This window comes from Gorilla gorilla, chromosome 5 (genome assembly GCF_029281585.2).
Source record: "Gorilla gorilla gorilla isolate KB3781 chromosome 5, NHGRI_mGorGor1-v2.1_pri, whole genome shotgun sequence".
In the NCBI taxonomy this organism is placed as follows: domain Eukaryota; kingdom Metazoa; phylum Chordata; class Mammalia; order Primates; family Hominidae; genus Gorilla; species Gorilla gorilla.
In genome coordinates this window covers 40,409,033-40,429,810 of record NC_073229.2, presented here as the reverse complement: position 1 = coordinate 40,429,810, position 20,778 = coordinate 40,409,033, and the positions used below count along the sequence as shown (strand labels likewise).

At 37.4% G+C, this 20,778-nt stretch overlaps 1 protein-coding gene across 1 annotated transcript in view; it reads left to right on the top strand.

The window, feature by feature from the left end:
• Window positions 1–232: 232 nt before the first annotated feature.
• Window positions 233–20,778, top strand: part of LOC109027219 (uncharacterized) — a 74,809-nt gene continuing 54,263 nt past the window's right edge. The window contains exon 1 of the mRNA XM_019028965.3: window positions 233–436. Within this exon, the coding sequence (XP_018884510.3) occupies window positions 325–436 (112 nt within the window). The 5' untranslated portion in view covers window positions 233–324. The remainder of the gene's footprint in view (window positions 437–20,778) is intronic.

Genomic DNA, 20,778 nt, shown 5'->3' with positions numbered 1-20,778 from the left:
TAAGAGGCAACTGTGTATGATCCCTTCAGAGAATCAGGTTGCTGGCTGGCAGGCCTCCAGGAGCAGAAACACCTGCACAGTGGAGACGCAGGATCCTCTGTGAAGGGTGCCAGCCATGGCCATTCCACATCACATGCTTAGCATCTGACTAAGGATGTCAGTTGTTTTCGAGGGCCAGTTGGTTACAGAAAATAACTACAGCTCTGTTGAGACCCTTTCTCTCTTTGCTTTTCTCTCTGATCTGACTAACCTCTTTCATTCTTTGCCCTGCGTTATATGGCTTAGACCAAAGCCTGAGACATTTAACCAATTTATAAATATTAAATGCAGAAGGCATACTTTATCAGTTCCTGGAAACATCAAAGAAGCTGGAAGGGGAATGGAAATTGGATGGCACTTTGTGGAGGTCACTTTGCTGACAGTCAAGTATTCAAAGGCAGGGTTTTGCCCATGGTTTTAAACCACTGCCTTATACGGTAAGAGTCTTTTCTATCATTCTTCCGGCTCTTAGCACAAGCTGGGAAGAATGAATGAATGACAACTAACAAATGACTGACAAAGAACTTAATGCTAATTTGTGTAAATGTGACTAGATCTGGACATTTATTTTGCTTTTATAATTAACTTACTTGGATAACTTTCAAAAGGTAGCTTATTCTTAATTACTCTCTGCCTTTATTTCTTCCTTTTTTCTTCATTCTTTCCTTCCTTCTTTCAGTTTTTCTTTTTGTCTTTCCTAAGAATCTGCCTTCTTATACTACATTAAAGAGAAGGAAGGAAAGAAGAAGGAAATTCTTGGCCTGATAAAATTCTTTCCTTTTTCCTTCCTTCTTTTCTTTCTTCTCTTTGATGTAGTATAAGAAGGCAGATTCTTAGGACATGAACCTGATTCTGCCTTTAAGAAGAGAGTTCTTACTTTTTGAAGGCATATTGGGCCACTGGATCCTAACAGACATGCATTTTTTTTTAAATGTGAATTTCCTTGCTAATGCCAATTTACTTTCTCTTCAATTTATTGAACTTCTAGAGAAAGAAGATAGCATCATGCTGATTCTTTGCTCTGGATTTAAACTGAAATTATAGCCACCAGAGATCATGAATAAATAATTCTCAAAAAGTTTTAGAGACTCTTCTAACTATAAACCAGCCTGAGATAAGGATCCAGACAGAACAATACCCGTGAAGATTGCTAAAGCCAGCACCCATCGTTAAACATTAACTGGGTGGCAGTATAGCTGGCCAATCAGCTATGCATTCTCACATCCTCTATCAAACTGACCTTGAGTATGAGACAGGAAAATGGTGCTAGCTATTGTATGCCAGACTGAGTGAAATATATTTCTTTCTGGAAAATTCTCAATAGAGAAAGAAAAATTCATCAGATCTGAAAAACAGCTCAATTTACACACCCATTATCAATGTAATTTCAGGTTATTCTTCCAGTTGCAGGTGCTCTCAAAATAAAGTTTATAGTGCATTCAACCCAAAATGTTATTATTAAACTAATTAAGAAGAAAACTTCTAGGCTTAATAAATAAACCTGTCAGCCCATGTAACAGTGAAACTATCCCACATTTTATGAAGAATACAATATTTAAAATTCAAAAGGATCCCTTTTATAGTTTTTGACTGATCTTTGGAAAGTATGACAAATTCATGTGACCCACAAGTTGCACTATCATCCCTCTTGGAAATACCTATTTCCATCATCACTGCCACGTAACATCTACATTTTCCTCCATTTCCCATCCAATCACTTATTGACTTTTATTGATCCTATTTATTACAACACCATGTTTAATATCATAACATCATAAAACATATGATGAGTCAAAATGAGGGAAAAAATGCCTGAGCTTCCTTTTTTTTTTTTTTTTGAAACACTGGGTCCATTTTCCCTGTGAAAAAAAGAGGTTAGGAAGTTATGGTAGATCTTGTACTGAAACACAACTCATTATGTTAGTTTCCCAAGAATAGTTGGAAAATCTTACCAGCAACCTACACAACATTACCTTCAACTATTTCCCACTTGGAGATGGTATTAAAAGGTTAGTTGTATATGATAGAATAGCAAAGAAGTTTAGGTCATAAGGACTGAAATGACAGGAGAGTCATTGTTCCAAATCTCCTTGTCATCTCTCTGATCCAAAGCAAGGTTTTATGTTACAGTTTTAAATATAAGAATAGTGCTGGGAGATATTTTTTAAACTCAGCAGCTTCTACATCACATGAATATTTTTCAAGGCACACTGGTTCAAGGGATATTTCATTAGAAACAGCAGCTACCAGAACAATCATGAATATTAGCTATATATTATTATTTTGATGTTTTAGCTATAAACAGTAAAAGGCAAAACCTTTAATTTCTATGGCATTTCCTATTCTGAATAAAATTTGGTAAACTTGGCATCTGGAATACTAATCAGAATATTTGCTATCCATGAAAACAGCAAGTCAGCCATGGAAATGCCTGTCTTATTAACTGTGAAAACTGAAACACAGAAGGAAAATATAATCTGTTTTAAATATATTCTAGCATGCTGAGAAGTGGAATGTATTTGGAAGGTCGTAACTGGCATACCTACTTGGTGTTTTCTAGAATATGTTTTAGAATAAACACAGTGCCAAGATGAGGCACCAAAGGAACCATTGGCCTGATACTACTGTTTGGAGGGTCTAGAAGAGAGATATTTAAACACAGTATTTTATATGTATTTCTAGGTGCTAAATCAATATTTATTTTCTTAAAGAGGTTTTCTCCAAAACATATGCAAAAGGGTTACAAGTAAACCTCCTCACTTATATAAGTGTGTAAAATTTTCCACCCTTGAAGCCACAGCACATGTATTTCTAAAAAAGAAAATATATATATATATATATTAGCAAACCACTAACACATGTGCATACACTAGGAAAATTGGATTACTTTACTTGACTGAATGAATAGATGCATTTATTTACTTCTGAACCCTTATTTGAGTATAAACTTGTAAGAACTGATCACTTATATTTAGAATGAACAAAAACCTACAGAAAAGGGAGTGGATAGGACCACAGGCCAGGTCAGGTCCTCCTGCCGTTGTCTGCCTTAAGTGGGGTAATTTATTTTGATCTGTGGTCTTAGAGACGTGAAATTGCGTAGTGTATTCCTGCCCACTGACTGGCATGGGTATCTTTCTAGTGTGAGTTATTTTTCTTTTATTAGGATAGAAACATTGGTGATAATGAAATTTTAGCACAAGTTTTTATAAATATAAGAATGTGAGAAGGATGATAGCTCAGTGCATGCAATCTTTTTGGCTTATACATTTGAGTTTTCATTGACATAGAAATCATCTAGCAAAGATGACCTCAGGCTTTGAACTTTTATAATACTCTATACTATATTAATGTTAAGTATGAACTGCTACATACCTGTATGATTATTTAAGAGCTCCATTTTGTCCATCATAATCATTGAAATATCTTCAGAGCTTTATAATGACATAAACTTAAATTCCTCTGTGAAGGTCAGGAAACATGTGTTGTATTTCTACTTGGAAATTTCTCTTTTCTTTTTTTGTGATCATTACTTGTCAGTCTCTTTTTCGCTTTTCGTCCCTTCATCACTGTTATTAATAGACACTCTGCAAATCCATCCCACCATGCTCAATCCCTCCTGCCATGGACAAATACTTGTTCAAGTAATTCATGGAAAAGTAGATGCAAGTGGATGCAAGCATTTCCCTCCCAAAGTTGTGTTTTAAAGGAGCTGAGAGCTTCCCATGTTAGGAGTAAAGCAATAATACCTTAATGATAGACACAACGAACACAAGTGAGGAGTAAAAAATTTGCTGGAAAGGAGTTTTTAGAAAACTAAAACCTAAAATCATAGAGTAATTAAATCGAATTAGTATAGTCAGAGTTACATTATCAGAAGTAAGTCTGAGGCCGGGATTGGTGGCACACACCTGAAAATCCAGCACTTTGGGAGGCCAAGGTGGGAGGATCGCTTGAGCCCAGGATCAAAGGTGACAGTGAGTCATAATCACGCCACTGCATTCTAGCCTGGGCAAAAGAGCGAGACTCTGGCTCAGAAAAAAAAAAAAAAAGGAAGGAAGTTTTAGTATATTTGGGATGCCATAAGAGGGAATGGGTAGGTGGACATTTAGAAACCAAAGCAACATTTGACAAGGTATATGTTCAGAAAATCAGATTATAAGCTAACTCTAGAAATTTGACTTGTTGAGGTGACAGGGCTAGTGTGGTTAGACCCAGCTGAATTCTAGGTTTCCTAACTCCAATCCAGAACTTCCTTTTAAGATTTGCGGTTTTATGACCTCAGTTTTCTATCATGTAGTACATACCAATAAATATTTGACTAAATGAATCATTTTCACTATTCATACTCTTCTTCTCCACATTATTCCAGATATGAGGATTTCTCTACACGATGAGTATCCTAAATCATGTATTAGAGGAGGCCAGCCTGTCTCAGTGATTACTTAGAGAGGAATATGTGTACATTAATAGTTTTTAAACAGAGAACACTTACTTCACTCCAAACTGAACTGTACACAAGACAGGAATATATAAAACATACAAAAATAGAGCTTCTATAGTTCAAAATTAAATGTGCACAGGACATACACTCCCTTCTATTGGTACTTCCTACAGAACTGTTTTGGCCCAATTAAATCTATTTATGAATAAAGGGCACTGAGGCTTAGGGGCAGTTCACCTAAATCCACATGAGAATTCCAAAGCTGGGATAGGAATTCATGCCCCCCTTACCTTGACCTAGTGTTTTTTCTGGTAATTTATACTGCTTGTATGCATATGTCTGGATTTAGCGCCCTTGCTTTTTCTTTCTGTTTGTTTACTTGTTTGCATTCAGTTTTTTAGGTATTTTCAAGCTCTAACATTGATAAGCTACAGCAGTACACTTTCCCACTTAGTATTTTTACCAGTTTTTATTACTGTCTCTAAAATCTAGATGATGCTAATACTAACAGACTTTTGGTCAAATATAGAATAAAATAAATATATTTAGCTAATTTGATCAAAACTCCAAATGAACATGGTTTAATTAATTACAACAAACCATGGAGCCACAGTCAATTCTGAAAAGAGAAATCCCATAAAAGCAATTTACTTAAAATGGTTTATACTTGGTTTCATTGTTTTATAAGATTGAACAATGACAAAGTTATCTTTTCATAATTAACTTAAAGTTACAATAAGTTGGTGGTTTTCTAATGCAGGATCCACTGTAAAAAAAAAAGAAAAAAAAGAAAAGAAAAGAAAAAGAAAAAGTCAGGAGGCTGAGGCAGGAGAATCACTTGAAGCCGGTAGGCGGAGGCTGCAGGGAGCCGAGATCACGCCACTGCACTCCAACTTGGGCAATAGAGTGAGACTCTGTCAAAAAAAAAAAAAAAAAGGCACTCAGACATCTAAAGTGAATTTCAAAGAGAGAAAATCACAGACTTGGAAAACATGGAAGTTTTAAAATTATGGTAGTAACTAAGACAACATAAAGATCTGGTCTTTTGTTGCTGTTGTTTAAAAAAACACACTTTTTAATTTTTAAAACTAGCCTCCAAAACAGTTCATCTTCACATTTCCAAAATAAAGTTTTAACTAACATTCCCTCACTAAATGAATACAAATGTAATACCCCAAATAGTGTTCAAATTACTGGAGATATAGATAGATAGATAGATAGATAGATAGATAGATAGATAGATAGATAGATGATAGATAGAGAGAGCTATATAACAATATAAAAATCATATAATATATGTGTATATGTATGTTTGTGACAAACTAGTTACTTCAGATAGCAATATAGTAATGGTAATATAATTTCCAAAATAACAATTAATACCTATAAAATAAGCTATAAGATATTAAGCACTTTTGCTCAATCATTTAATTTCAAAACAATCCATGAAGGAGTATGATAGAGTATATATACTTTTTATGTATTTTATATGTATTTTATTTTTTTTGACTGAAGACTATTGGTGCATATGAAGAGTAAATAATATGAATTATTCATTGTGAAGACCTGCCCAAAAGCCTTTTAATGTTGTTGTTGTCACTAGTGTGTGCAAGTATGCATGTGTGTGCGTAGGAAAAATTACAGAAAATCCAGAGACACGGAAGACCAGATTCTCCTAAAATCCCACTCCACTAACATTACCACTGCTATGATTTTATTATATTAAACTCCATCTCTTTCTATATGCATAGAATTATTACAAATAAATAACTGTCCTAATCAGGTTAGATGGTATCATTGCTTTCTTCTAACAGAATCTAGAGGCTCAAAGAGAATGAGGACCTTGCTCGAGGGCACATCATTCCTTGGTGGTCTCCCTGGTCCAGTTTCTATTCACATGCCACCCTCCCTCATCCATCCAGGGCCAAGTGATTGCAGAGGTACAGGTCCAAGGTTGAGAGTCAGGCATAGAAACACATATGTTAACCTAGACAGCAAGAAAACATTGTTAGGATTAGATTTCCTCCCATCCATTAGATATGTCTTTAGTAAATACCTGAAAGAGATGGAACTCAGCTCCCACATGCTTGGAAATGGACCGTATCTGTCTGTGCTTTTGCCCAACAGTGTGAGCGTAGCCAGGCACAACCTTGAGCCATTACTTCCAAAGAGAGCAACACGAAGCCTGCCCGCCTATCGCGGAGGCAACATTTTTAAAAAGGCTACTGCTGTGTAAACTGGATATGAGAGCAGGAACATTTTTATTTTTGAGGAAAATAGCTCAGTAAACATTCCATCACATTTCACAGCAAATACGTTCCACCCACTGACACAAAACCCCTGGCCTACTCTCCTCTGGGTTACTTCTAGCTTTTCAAACATTCGGTAAAAATAAAAGCAAACATAGCTCTCTTTTTTAATTCCTTCTTTCTTTGAAATTGCCATATGGCAAGGGTTTCTCTTAATATCTCTTAATAAAACCCAGTAATATTTAACAGAAAAGCAGCCACTCCCACTGCAGGAAAAGGTAAAACTCAACCCACTAAATAATGTGTTCAAGCCATGAGGAAAAAAAACGAAGCTTATTACTAGAAAGTCAGGCAAGTCCCTTTGTATTCATTCCAACAGCTGCTTAGCATGAATGGAGGCCAAGTAAGGAAAATTCAGGTAAATATTCCAGTTTAATACATTTACCCAGGGGTCAAAAAGACACTGTGCTTTTTGAGGGTGTGGTGTTATACTTATCCTTAAAAGGCAATTTTTAATACAAAAAGTGAAGCATTTTGATTTACAGATCTTAATGTATTTCAGACACACACAAAATGTGACAACCTCATGCTTGTGTGACGCTGGAGAACGCACGGGTAAGTTAAGATCCTTGCCCAGGTCCCAACTGGCCAGAGAAATCATCAAAATCAGAGGCCTGGCCCCATTTGCTAACACTTTCACCCTCGCCTTCCTAAACCTGTGAGTCCACTTGCAGAGCTGAAATTCTAAGTAGCTAAATAATATGTTTCCTAGTGCAGTGACTCTACATCGATTGTACTGATCATCCATAGCTATTTACCCTTCCCTACTTAAAAATCTTCCTATTGGCCTATTTAGGAATTGGATTTTGAAGACACATGAAGTGATGTATAAATGTAACAACAGATTTCCTCCTCTGCCACCCCAATACATACAATTTTAGACAACCAAAGCAATCATTACCTGAGAAGGTCTTGTTTCTGGCAGAAAAAAAAATCAATTTAATTATACAAGATGTGTCTTACGTTTTAATTGTTCAGTATAGTGCCTCATTGACAGTGTCTCCCTGAATCTCAGTTTATGAGCTTTTACATTACTCAGATAACTTGCTGAGGAGAAAGAAAAAAGTTCATCATTTTCCTTAAAAGAACTGAAGAGGCATTGTGCCCAAGTCATTAGAACCCTTGACTGTGCTCGTAATGATGAATGCATCATTTTTCTTGCATGAAACTTTGGTAACAAATTGCACAGCCAAGTCTTTTCCAGCACTGTTATTCTGTTTTAAAAAACACTGACATTTTCTTAAACAGACATAATTTACAATTTTAAGGAGCACAACAGTGCCTTGGTGTTTGAGGGCCAGAAAGCAAACAACACTCCTTTCAGTTAGATGTTTTAAAGGGGAGTCTCGTGCTTAGTGAGTTCACTACAGCTTAAGGCCAGAGAGACAGAGCAGAGGGAGAACAGAGCACCAGTGCAGCATGTGAAGGTCATGACTAACTGGTCACATTACATTAAGAGTCAGAGCAAGATGGAGGAGCTAGAGGAATGAGAGGGATGAGCAGGACAGCCGAGCCACGCTCAGCACAATACACGGTGAGGCACCACAGTGGTGCTATTCCCTTGCCCAGATAGAAGTGGCCGCAGATTTCTTTCTATCAGACCTACAAGGGAAGCAGCAGTCTTGTGGATGCTTCTGTACTTAGAACGCCCTCTCCAGCAGGCCCCTCTGTAAATTTCACACAAAGGGAGCCTCGCCAGTGTCCATGTGCCTGGATCAATATCTGCAGCAATGTTCGATTTCCAGTGGGGTCAGCTCAGCCCAAGTAGATAAATAGAAGTCTGTGTACGATGCTGCAGGTCTGTTGTTTGGATGAGACTGTAGAAGTGAAGGTTATGTGTAAAGAATAAAAATACCAAGGTTTTATTTCTATAACCACCTATGTGTTTCAGTGCCCTTGGTAAAGTTTCTCTTCCTGTATTTCCTAATAATCCTTAATTAAATAGCAGTGTCTATGGCTGGGGAAAATTATTTTTGTGAGGGAATAAGCAAAAGTTTGTGTGTGTGTGTGCATTTGTGTGTGTCCTTTTATACACTGAAACTATACATGTGTGTATTATGTATTTATAGATGTATATACAGATACGTGTACATATGTATTTATGTGTATATACATACACATACCTTATACATCTCATTTTCCTATGAGAACATTTTTGCCTTTTTTTTGATGTATATATGTTATCTAACCTAAGATATCTTCACCAGCAGAAGTTCAGAATCCAGATGATGTTACTACCATATGAAATGTGACCATTCGCCTGTTCTACAAACATCATTTAAGCTCCTACCCTGTTCCACGCATAACCCAAAACTCATTACACAGATTCCTTCCATGAAATCTCTCATAAACTGTAAAACGCATTAGACCCACAAACACAGTTACAAACCAGTATGATGAGTGCAACCAAAATGCAAATGAGGTGAACAAAGCATAGTGTAGAATGATGAAGGGAGTGATTCCTTTTATTGGACAAGAGTCAGTGAAGAATCCTCCTTGGGGAGAGGCATCTCTTCTGAGATCGAAAAGATGGGGGAAAACAGTTTACCAGGCAAGCAAGGGGAGGAAAATGACTCTAGGCAGAGGAATGGGCAACTGCAAAGGCACAGAGGACTACAACACTGTGGTGTGTGCCTTGTTCAGGTAGAAGGTAACAAAGAACGGCATCAAGGGGTGGGAAGCCAGGCTAATAAGGAGACTGAAAATAACCCGTCACAATGTGTCCCGTGCTATCAGTTAAGCAGCTTGGCTTTTATTCTAGAAAGCATTACCCAATGTGTCTTTGTGGAAACTAGTACTACAGATATTGAATAGGTAAAACTTGAAAAAGAAATTCCATGATTAAATACATTAAGAGAATTCTGGATTGAACTAGTTTATTCAGGCCATCACTGCTCCAAATGAATGCCTTTGAAGCCTCCAGGAGGAGGTTTCACTGCCCAAGTTTTCTAAATCATATTTTGCCATTTATTAACTTGCTGAAGTTTTTCTCTGGTTCCTGTCCCTTAGGAGATACTGATGTAAGTGATGGATAGGCAGTGAAATATTTTAAACAGTGGAGCAAGAGAGGCCTTATCAGTCTCCTATTTTAACATTTTTGACATCATTTTCTAATGACAGTAAATGGACTAATTAAGAGGTTACTAGTAATTAAGAATAAGGTCCTTATCTAAGGCAGAGGGAATGGAAGCAGAAAGGAAAGAATAATTTCAGAAAATAATAGGTTGTAGAATCGTACTTTCCCAGATCACTGGATGATATATATTTTCTTAGCTGTGAATTTTGGATCAAATGAGTAGCAACTTAGAAAACCATAATGTGTCCCTAACGTATCTCAAAGATCAGTGATAAAATCTACTTATTGTTAGTTTGTGCTTTGTCAACTTTTCTCCTGGAGAAATTGGATTTTGGGCCAAGAAAGTCTATCCCATATTATTTCTCCAAAAGCAAATCATGAAGTAGCTAGAAGGTAGATGAAAGTCAGCCCCAGTCATGGTGGAAAGACCAGTGAGCCTAGACTAGAGGAAATTCTGGAGCTGAGTCCAGTCCTGAGCTATTCCAGAATAAGTCCAGAACTGAGTTCACAGAATAAGTCAAGGTCACTCTACTCAAGTGGTTAGCTAAGAAGCCTTCTACTGCAGGTACAGAGTGATCAAAAATTACCAGATTCATAGTGGAGGGAGTTAGGGGTTGGGGGTGGTGGTGGAGGGCTCAGTGTAAAACCAGAAGTAACCGTACTGTATACCAAAGAAGGCAAATGGGAGATCAGGCCCTCTTCCCTGGGGCAAGAGAGGAAAGGCAGAAAAGGGATTGTATATTTCCTGCACGACATCCTTGAAAAAGTGTGAATCTTCTGTCAGTTCATATAAATTCCAAATACCTCCCTACATCTTTAAGGTTGGTAAGATTCCTTAAATTACCAAGAACAAGGGACGATCTTTGATTGTAAACTTGGAGGAGGCTGTGGGGATAGAGGTGGAAAAAGTAAAATCTACCAATATACTTTCAGGAATGCCCATGAAACGAACCCAAGCAAATGATGCTTCTTTCTGTAAACACTGCACACTACATCAAGCCTTTTATTTCTATTTTAACCAAAAATATGGCATAAAACATTCAGAGATCTTAAAGGGAGCTTTCATAAATACCTTGCAGTTTGATGTGAGCCGAGTGTCAGTCAGAAGCCCTGGTCTAGGAGGTACATGGCCCACATCAAGTATTTTGCTATTTTCTTCTGGGATCTCTACACCCTCCCTGCTGCCTAGATGCATCTATTTGATCTGAGGGCTGTGTGGACACATGAGAGGCATCTCGCTTTCTTGCTCTTCATCTATGTCTCGCCTGTTAAGATTAGGGGGAGTTTGAATTTAAATGAGAATTTTAAAAGTGGCTGAAGCTGGTCTGAGCTGGGGTTTTTCATGGGAATGTCAGTACTGAAGAAGTTGGCCAGATCAAAGCCACAGTCTGTGTTCCACAGGAGCTTTTGAAAACTATTTAGAATAAAACAAGTGGAGGAAAAATCCTCCTTGTGCCAGACTGCAGGCTGCTGCTGCTTAAACACACATCAAGGCAGAGCCGTAAAGCTACAGTTAGCCCAGATACCAGGCCAAGAACTGCAGCCTCTCTTTGATTTTTTTAATCCATTTCTTCCCAAAGGAATGAGGTCGCCAACCAAAAAGTTGCACCTGATCCTCTCAGCTCTCTTTGAAGATGCTTGCTTGCCCAGTTAACGTTGCTATCGTCCACAGAAGCTGTATCGTGGGATGAGGAGAGGTGGCTTAGGAATAGGTTTAAACTAGGAGAAAATGCTTCATAACTGAGCCCAGTCTTCATCTATGAGGAGAGCACCATAAGATGGAGGATGTAAGGGAGATATTTAACTAATACCTTCTGCTTCTGGCTGTTTTGCCCCTTTGCTTTTATTCCTCAAGAGTTTGCAAAGTTTTCTACACCATGGTAACCTAGATCATCTATTCATCTGGATATCAGAGAATCCAAGAGGGTTAGAGGAAATATTCCTTCTCAGTGCCTTCCAGATAAGATGTAGACTACAAAACCCAGGACGTTCTGTTCTGCTGCAGTGCAAGTGTTGGTAACTAAAATTAGTAACTAGTTTGGCAATGTCAAGGGGAACGATGTTGGTGAAATGCAGGAGTCAGGTTGGTTTATATTTGATTTTGATTCCTGGCCTCCTCACCCCCAGGAAAGGAAAGGTGCAAAATAGCAAGAGTAGAATTAACCATCTTCAGGAGGAAACACAAAAGCATCTGTTTAGCTGTCTCTTCAATTATGTTGGAAGGAATGTAAGAGCCCAGGCCAGTTCTATAGGGCTTGGAACTCCAGGTGTCTCACCTTGCTCACTCTTTTGCCCATCTTAAGGGAAGCCTTACTATCGCAGACCTCTCCACATCCACCTATGCTGCTCTAATTAAAGGACTGTCAGTATTTTGACTGTATTCACTTTTGCTGATTTTTCATATCCACTGAGGCAGCTTTTAACAATGCTGAACTATCTGCCTGGGCCATCTAAATTAATTCTCCAGGTATGCGTCATCATAACATCATAATCATCTTTTTTGTTGTTTGTTTTTTAGTGCTTTGATTACAAGGGTTAATTGGAGTGGTCTGTTTGCCTAAACTCTATTATTTTTAATGTGCAATTTCTCAGGAAACACATTGCTTTATGGGAGAAAATGTCTGTATTCTCATTCCATTTAATTTCTCATCACCACCTTTACATACATTGCCATTGAAATTATCAATAGCCATAACTTTTGAATGAATGTTTTATGTCAGGTACTACTCTCAGCACAGTACATACATTATTCATTTAATTATTGTATATTCATCTCATGAAGCAACCAGAAATTTTAGGGAATGTTTTCAACATCACAGAGCTTGAGTAAATGCTATAGTGAGGATTCAGAGTAGGCCAGGGGACTAGGCTATAAATTGTCAGTGGAAACAGTATCAGCTCTAGGTTTGGATACAAATGAGACACAATAAAACAGACTTTAAACCTGGAAGATACTTGATGGACACTCAAAATATGATGCAAATCTCCAGCATCAGCCACCTTGGAGCCTGTTCAAATACAGATTCTCAGGCCCTATGCAGGCCTAGTGAATCATAATTTTATTATCTTGTTCAGTTTTCAATGTGGACCCTGGAAACATTTGAGAATACAAAATTATTTCAGAGAGTTGTGAATTCAAAGAAGCAGCAGATATTTTCTGAGGAATAAATATGTCTTGAGAATTCTATTTTTGTAAAAGTATAAAGATACATTTGAGTCATTTCAATAATACTTATATGACAATAGTTCTGGACCCAAATAAAATGTTTTTTACTATTACTCTATATATTTTCTTATGTAATGGATACTAGAAGTATTAGTATACAGAGACTTGGGTTTTTTTGTTTTTTTTTTTTTTAGACGGAGTCTCACTTTTGTTGCCCAGGCTGGAGTGCAATGGCACGATTTCGGCTGGCTGCAACCTCCGCCTCCTAGGTTCAAGCTATTCTCCTTCCTCAGCCTCCCGAGTAGCTGGGATTACAGACGCTTGCCACCACTCCCAGCTAATTTTTGCATTTTTAGTAGAGATGGGGGTATCACCATGTTGGCCAGGCTGGTCTCGAACTCCCAAAGTACTGGGATTACAGGCGTAAGCCACCACGCCCGGCTTTTTTTTTTTCTTAATTAAAACGGATATTCACGTTTAAAATGTAGGAAAAACCGATGTATTTCAAACTTCTACCTGATGTTGGCACTTCCTTTTCAATATCCCTCACAAAGTGTCACTTAGTTTGTATTTGAGGATAGTTATTGAGAACCATATTTCTCATCAGGCAGCTGATTAATTTTATTAGAAGATCTATTTTTTAAAGTTATTTTAATGTTGTGTTTAACTATACCATAATAGGGTTCAGGATACACTATGCCAAAATATGGCACCGTGACATACTGAAAAATGGCAGAAGCAGATGGACTCTCTGACCTCCTATCCTTCTTCCCTGATATGGGTCATAAAACCTAGGAAGGATTTTCTGCTCTTGCCCTGAAGGAGTTCAAAAGACCTTTGTGTGAGAGGTGTCCTCCCTATACCCCGGGAAAAGGACCATAGTCTGATGTCTGATCTCTGAAGATGAACTGACGACACAGAAGAATCTGAATGCAGGGGCCTTTCCAAGCTTCTCCTAATACGTTACTATTAAACCATACACTTTACCCTATCACGTTTCTCCAACACTCTCTACTCTCCATCAAAACTGCCATAATATATACTCAGGTTTAACTGTTTCTTTGGGCCTTCATTTCCTTATGAAGATTCCCAGGATATGTAAATATTATAGTAAATAAATCTGTCTGTTTTTCTCTTGTTAATCTGTCTTGATATATATATATCATATTATATCTATCATATCAATATATATTATATATATAAATTATTATTATTACAGGGATCTTAGCCATGAACCTAGGATAGGTAGAGCAACAGATATTTTTTTCTCTCCTACAACCTCATTGTAGTAATTTCAGCTTCTAGAGCTAAAGATAATTAGGAACCCAATCTCATATTATGTCTTCAAATACTCAAAGACATAATATGTCTCTTTTGGCCCAAGCATTATAATTAGCTCCTTCAACTTCTAATCATTTGACATGATTTCCATATACTGAGAGTTTCCTTTCTTTTAGTTTTTGCCCCCTTTAAGTACAGTACATAAAAGACCACTCAATACTCAAAATGGGACTTTTGCCAGGAGAGCTACAGCTGTTATCTTTCTTGTTTGAGGTGATACATGTCTATACTAGGTTACAATTTGAGATATCCTCTTGAAACGTACAATTAACCAAATAGCCTAGAACTTTTAACTTTAACTGTTATAATGCTGGATCCTCAATATCTTCCACCTGGCATAGTTGATTTGATTCTTTTCAACCTAAGCATAAGATTTTACATTTGGCCCTGTACATTTCAACATGTTGATTTGGGTCTATTATTTCAAAACTGAAATATTTATTTCATTTTGTTCCTGTTCGAATTTGTTAGCTTTCCCTAAACATTTATTCCCTGAAAAAAGAAAATATAAATGAAATGAATTCCTATTAATGTGTTTTTGTTAACCCCTTCTTGTGGCCATCTTCTTAACACTAAAAATTGAGTACTCCGTTCTAGAATTTGCCAGGAGTCAAGCAGAAGATTACCAACCTGTAACCTCCTGATGATTGCATCCTTACCATGTAGACACTAGTCTTCTGGCCCTTCACCTGTTCATAACTGATATAGTTTGAATATGTGCCCCCACCCAAATCTCATGTTGAATTGCAATCCCCAGTATTGGAGGTGGGGCCTGGTGGTAGGTAATTGGATCATAGGGGAGGATTTCTCATGAATGTTTAAGCTTCATCCCCTTGGTGCTGTCTTAGCCATAGTGAGTGACTTCTCATGATATCTGGCTGTTTAAAACTGTGTGGCACCTCGTTCTCTCTCTCTCTCTCTCTCGCTCCTGCTTTTGCCACATGACAGCCTGCTCCCCTTTTGCCTTCTGCCATGATTGGAAGCTTCCTAAAGCCTCCCCAGAAGCAGATGCCACTATACCTCCTGCACAGCCTGCAGAACCATGAGCCGATTAAGCCTCTTTCTTTATAAATTACCCAGTCTCAGGTGTTTCTTTGTAGCAATGCAATAATGGTCTAGTACAATAACTACTCAGAGATTATGAGTAATGATGCTTGTGATAACATCTGGAAATTATTTTGGTATCCTGGACCCCCTAATCTCAGTCTAAAGACAGGAACACATTTAAAACAAACAGATGCTATTTCAGTATCTCTCTCTTTGGATCTCCTTGGATCCAATTTCCTCTTTACCATGTATACCCATTTTTAATTTGAGGATCATTCTCTTGAAGAAAGAAGAAAAACCACTGTAAACTTCGCTTTCTCAGTGTCATTTTTAAATATTATATACAGCCTGCCTTTCACCTACCTTCTCTTTGTTCTAAATATACATTACAAAGTGCTTTAGTTATCCTTAACATTTTTGTGCATTCCTTGGCTTTCTCCTTCATGACATTATTCATGATGCTCTGTGCCATGTCTCCTTTCCCATCCTTGTTCATGGACCCCTTCTGTACATGTCATCCCATTCCCAAAGAACCTCTTCATTCAACTGGACTAAGATTACAATTTGGGGGGTTTTCTCTAGGCTTAAAATCAACAAAATAACCCAGATCTCTTCACTTTCATTGTTGTAAAGATGGATTCTCAACATCCTCCCACAAGCACTTGAAGTCGTTATATCCAGGATGAAGCAATTTTCTTTTTCTCCTTCACTACTTAACCTCTTGTAACTCTTATCCTGGTTAATGCTATTTCCATCGAACTAGTTACCCCAGGCAGGAACCAGAAGGGATCTTTGACTCATTTTCCTTCTGAGGCTTTATATCCAATCACTCAGCAAATCCTTCCATTGCTCTCAAATCCATCTCTCCCCCTCCATCCTCACTGCCCCTGACTCAGTTTAGGTCAGTACCATTCTTTTTTCCCGGAGGATTGCAATCATCTCCTTGGTAAGGTGCCCAATGCCAAGTAAGTTTCTCTATAAACTCCCCTCTACATTGTCAGTATAATATAACCTTCCTAACACACATACTGCATATGATACCTATACTGTTCAAAAACTATACATGGTTTCTTATCAAACACAGTATAAAAACGAATGAACTATCAATCCTTGCTTCTGCTCAGCCTTCCAACCTCTAGGCTCCTCATACTACTGTCCTGTACCCTGTACTTTTATCTTTTCCTTGAATCCCCATCCACCGGACATCTTTGCAGAAATTTTTTCATTCTTCAAAATTTCAGTAAATTCTCTGGTTTTCTTTTAAATTGTTTATGATTCAGCAAAGTTAAATTTGGCACTTCTTCCTTTACCAGTGGGCCATGTAGATGCTTCTATTATTACTACTCATTAAACTGTATGACAGGTATTTGTTTGCATGTCCATTTCCTGGGATAGGCTATGAAATCATGGAAGGTAGGACACAGCTTGATCGTATCTGAATCCACTCCTGATACACATGTGCCAGGGTGGCAGGTAGAATAATGCACATTCCCCTACCTCCAAAAATTTCCATATCCTAATCCCCACAACAAGTGAATATGTTGCACCACATGGCACATGGGAATTGCAGATAGAATGAAGGTTGCTAATCACCTGATTTTTAAGAATAGGGAGATTATCTCAAATTATCTAGGGGAGACAATGTAATCACTATGCTCCTTAGACGTGAAAGAGAGAGGCAGAAGAGAAGGTCAGAGTCCCTCAGAGGAACTCAACAGGCTCTTGCTGTCTTGGAAGACAGAGGAAGGGGCCATAAGCCCAGGAATACAGGTGGATCCTAGAAGGTGGAAAAAGCAAGGGCCCGAATTATCCTCTACGGCCTCTAGAAAGGACTGAAGCCCTGCCGACACCTTGAGTTTTGCCAGTGAGACCTGTGTTGACTTTCTGACCTCCAAAGTGGTGTCTGAGATAGGAAATGTGTGTTGTTTGAAGCTACTAAGTTTGTAGTAATGTGTTACAGCAGCTGTGGGAAAGAAACTACAACATAAATTTCATGAGTAAGTTGGTAGATTGGTTTCAAGTGGATTTTTCGCCTAATTCGGGTAATTTTCAGGCAAGCATCTACTGATAAAGTATGTATTTAGTATAATGGGGCAAAAGCGTTTTAGGGGGCTAAAGTCCTATTAGCATATTGAATATACACACATGACTTATTTAGTTAAATAAGGAAAATCAGATATTTTTCAAGCAGGTAGATTTCACATTCACTTTATGTCCTTTTATGAATGGTGTTGCTTTTTTTTCATTCCCTTAGGATTTTTTTTTAGAATTAAAAAGAAAATTATATTCTGTTGAGTTCACTGTAAGAAAAAATCCTTGATATTGAAGTGCATTTCTGGGAGAAATATTATTTGCATTTCCCAAGTATGCTGAGAACTCTTGGCTCCTTTTACCCAGATTTTCAGTGTGGCTGACTTCTGAACCCCATCATCCCAGTCGGGGGCACTTATTTTCAGAGGAGCGTTAGGTGGGTACCACACTTCCGAAGTTTCTAGGGAGAAAAGTATTTGTTTTCCTTGAGGCTAAAGACTCAATTTGTTACTTAGTTTTTCACTAACTTCATGAATCTAAGACCTAGGGTGGAGAACAGAAAAAGTGATTCCATTCAGTGAAATGGACAAATATACCAGAACAAGAAATAGTGTTAAAATGTTGGATGTGATCCCCAAAGCAAGCAATGCTGTCATTATCATAATAGTCTACCTCTCTCACATTGCTGTGAAGTATAAAACACAACAAAGTACCTACCTTTAATTAGCCATATTTAGTATTTTTTATGGCCACTGAACATGGTACTCGTATTACCATATATTAGTGTATAATTTGCATATATACCTTAAGGTATTTGGTTTTATTGCTGTTACCTTTTGTGGCCCTATTTCAGTAATGACTCTAATGGAATACAACGATATTTCTGACTCAATACACTTTACAAGTTTGGGAGTTTTACAATGGAAAGTTCTGTTTAAATATAAAATTCTTCCAAAAATGTCTGCGCATTCTGAATATGGTCAATGGGCATAGGTACTTATCTGGCAAATCTCTAATAGGTGCCCAAGTAAAAGTATTTACCTTCATTCTGAGCTCAATAAAGATATATTTTATAAGTAAAACTTGAGGTATACATTGTTTCATGTTTGCTTAAAAGAAAGTCGCACACACAATTTAAGGAATCTTACCAGTCTATCAGCAGCTAAAGGTCCCAAGAAAGAAAAATAACAGCTGCAGCTAGAGAATTTGGAGAAAGGTCAGAGGTCAGTGCCTGCATCTGCATTCACTGGGAGACAGAGAGGAAAAATAAAGGGGCTCTCTTTGTGGCAAGTCAGCACTATTTTAGAAAGTGCAGATACTGACTTAATTACCAATGTTCCCTTTTGCTCTGGGGTGCTGCGGCAGGCTATAAATCAATACCTAAGGTCACATTGCTAAAAGCATGAAAAAACTCACTCTTTCTCGCACTTGGGAGCATTGTTTTCTGCTTCTTTCTCAGTGTTACTAGCGTTCGATATCAGATGGAAACAGAGGGCCGCAGTCATTACAGAGGGAATCAGAACTATGAAAGCTGATGTGCAAAGCAGGCCTTCTGAACTCCAGACAACTCTTTAACTGTGTCCAATCTCCCATCAATACCTGTTTGTTGTTGATTAGTTTATTTGTAATCCTTACACCCTATTCTTAAGCCTAATTCGATAAATAAATGTTACCATGAATTCTGTGCTAATTTGAAACTAAAGTAAACCTTCTTTTTTTTGTAATTCAAAAATAATTTCAATGTAATGTGTTTGGGACTGCTTATATATTTTTATTCATTTTTCTGTCCACATGCTATGAAATTTCCTACATCTGATTTTATAAAGGAAGGAAATGTTGCAAAAACAGTTGCTAGTCCTTTTATTGGCAACTGTCTTTGTAAACCTAGAGAGACTATAATATCTGAATAAGGTAAGATACAAAATGAGAATATAGTCATTGCTAGGTAAAACATTCTTAAAATAGCTTACCTTGATGATCTGAAGAGTCAGAAAGGATTTCTGATGTGTATGCATCAAAGCAATCTATTTGAGATGCCACTGAGGTTTGGTTCACAGGGCACTTTGACAACATCTGCATGGGATAGCCACATCAGAATGTGGACCATTCCAATAATTGATGCTGGAATCCGATCCATCATGGATCAGATCAACCATGCATCAGGGTAATTTGGTTGTTGAGACAAATGAAATAACTACATTGATTTTGCTGGGGGAAAAATGGACCACATAATAGATGTAACATCTTTAAGTACTGAAGCTTTAGGGCTTGGTATACACATTTAGTGTATCTATAATAGTTTACTTTTCTATGTGTATTATATGCTTTTAAATAGTTTTTGGAACTGAGGAAGGTAAAAATTATGCATATATAAAAATAATGTCAATAATTCCTGCAGAACATCCCTATTTCTCTATGTTTTTCTTCACAGTTAAAATTTTAAAAAAACTGATAATTTTTCAGAGCTTTTTAACTTGGTCCAACATCCTATGTTTCTTGTACTATCTAGGCTGACACATATGAAAGGTACTTTTTTCCAAAGATCTCCAATGTAAAGGTTTTACAATATGTATAAATGTCACTTGATAATTATTTTACTGAATCATATATTGTCAAGCAGTAATATCCCTTAACAGTCATCTGGTTTTGTGAAAAAAAGACAGAGGGCATCACATTTTGCTGCAAAGGCTCAGCAGAAGAGAGGACTACAATTTAGTAACTAATTTGTTTGGAGGGAAAATTTCTAATAATTAAGAGGCACTACTTCCTTAGGGTGGCAAGTGTTTATTTATCTAATTATCACTGCAAAGTGTTCCACTGATAATATAAAATCTGCTACCTTTCCCAGAGTCGACAAAAGGACATTTAACTTAAAATGAAATAATAACATATAGTAGCAACCAATATTTTCCCAGACTTCATCAGGAAAATGTGAAGTTAAAAGAAGAAATTCATTTGCTATTCTCCAATGAAAATGGGAAATAGACAGAAAATGCTGTTCGTTCTGTTGCCACAATGAGTTCTCCAGAATGAACACACATATTATTATAACTGCCCTAATTATAAAACAGAAGTCATAATTGAAGGTAGTGTCTACCCTAAATACTGAGGGCAATTTGCCCTGGCATCTAGCTCCCCATTCTGCCTTTAGGGAACCATTGAGCATATGCACATTCCATCAGCCAGAGTCTGCCAGCATCTAATGCCTCTCTAGGGCTTCACCATTACCCAATTCGAATGCTGAGAAGATGCTCATAATTGCTTATTATGACATTAGACAAGAGAATTCAAGTCCCATTTGATTGTAATGAGTTTGTGGAGTCTC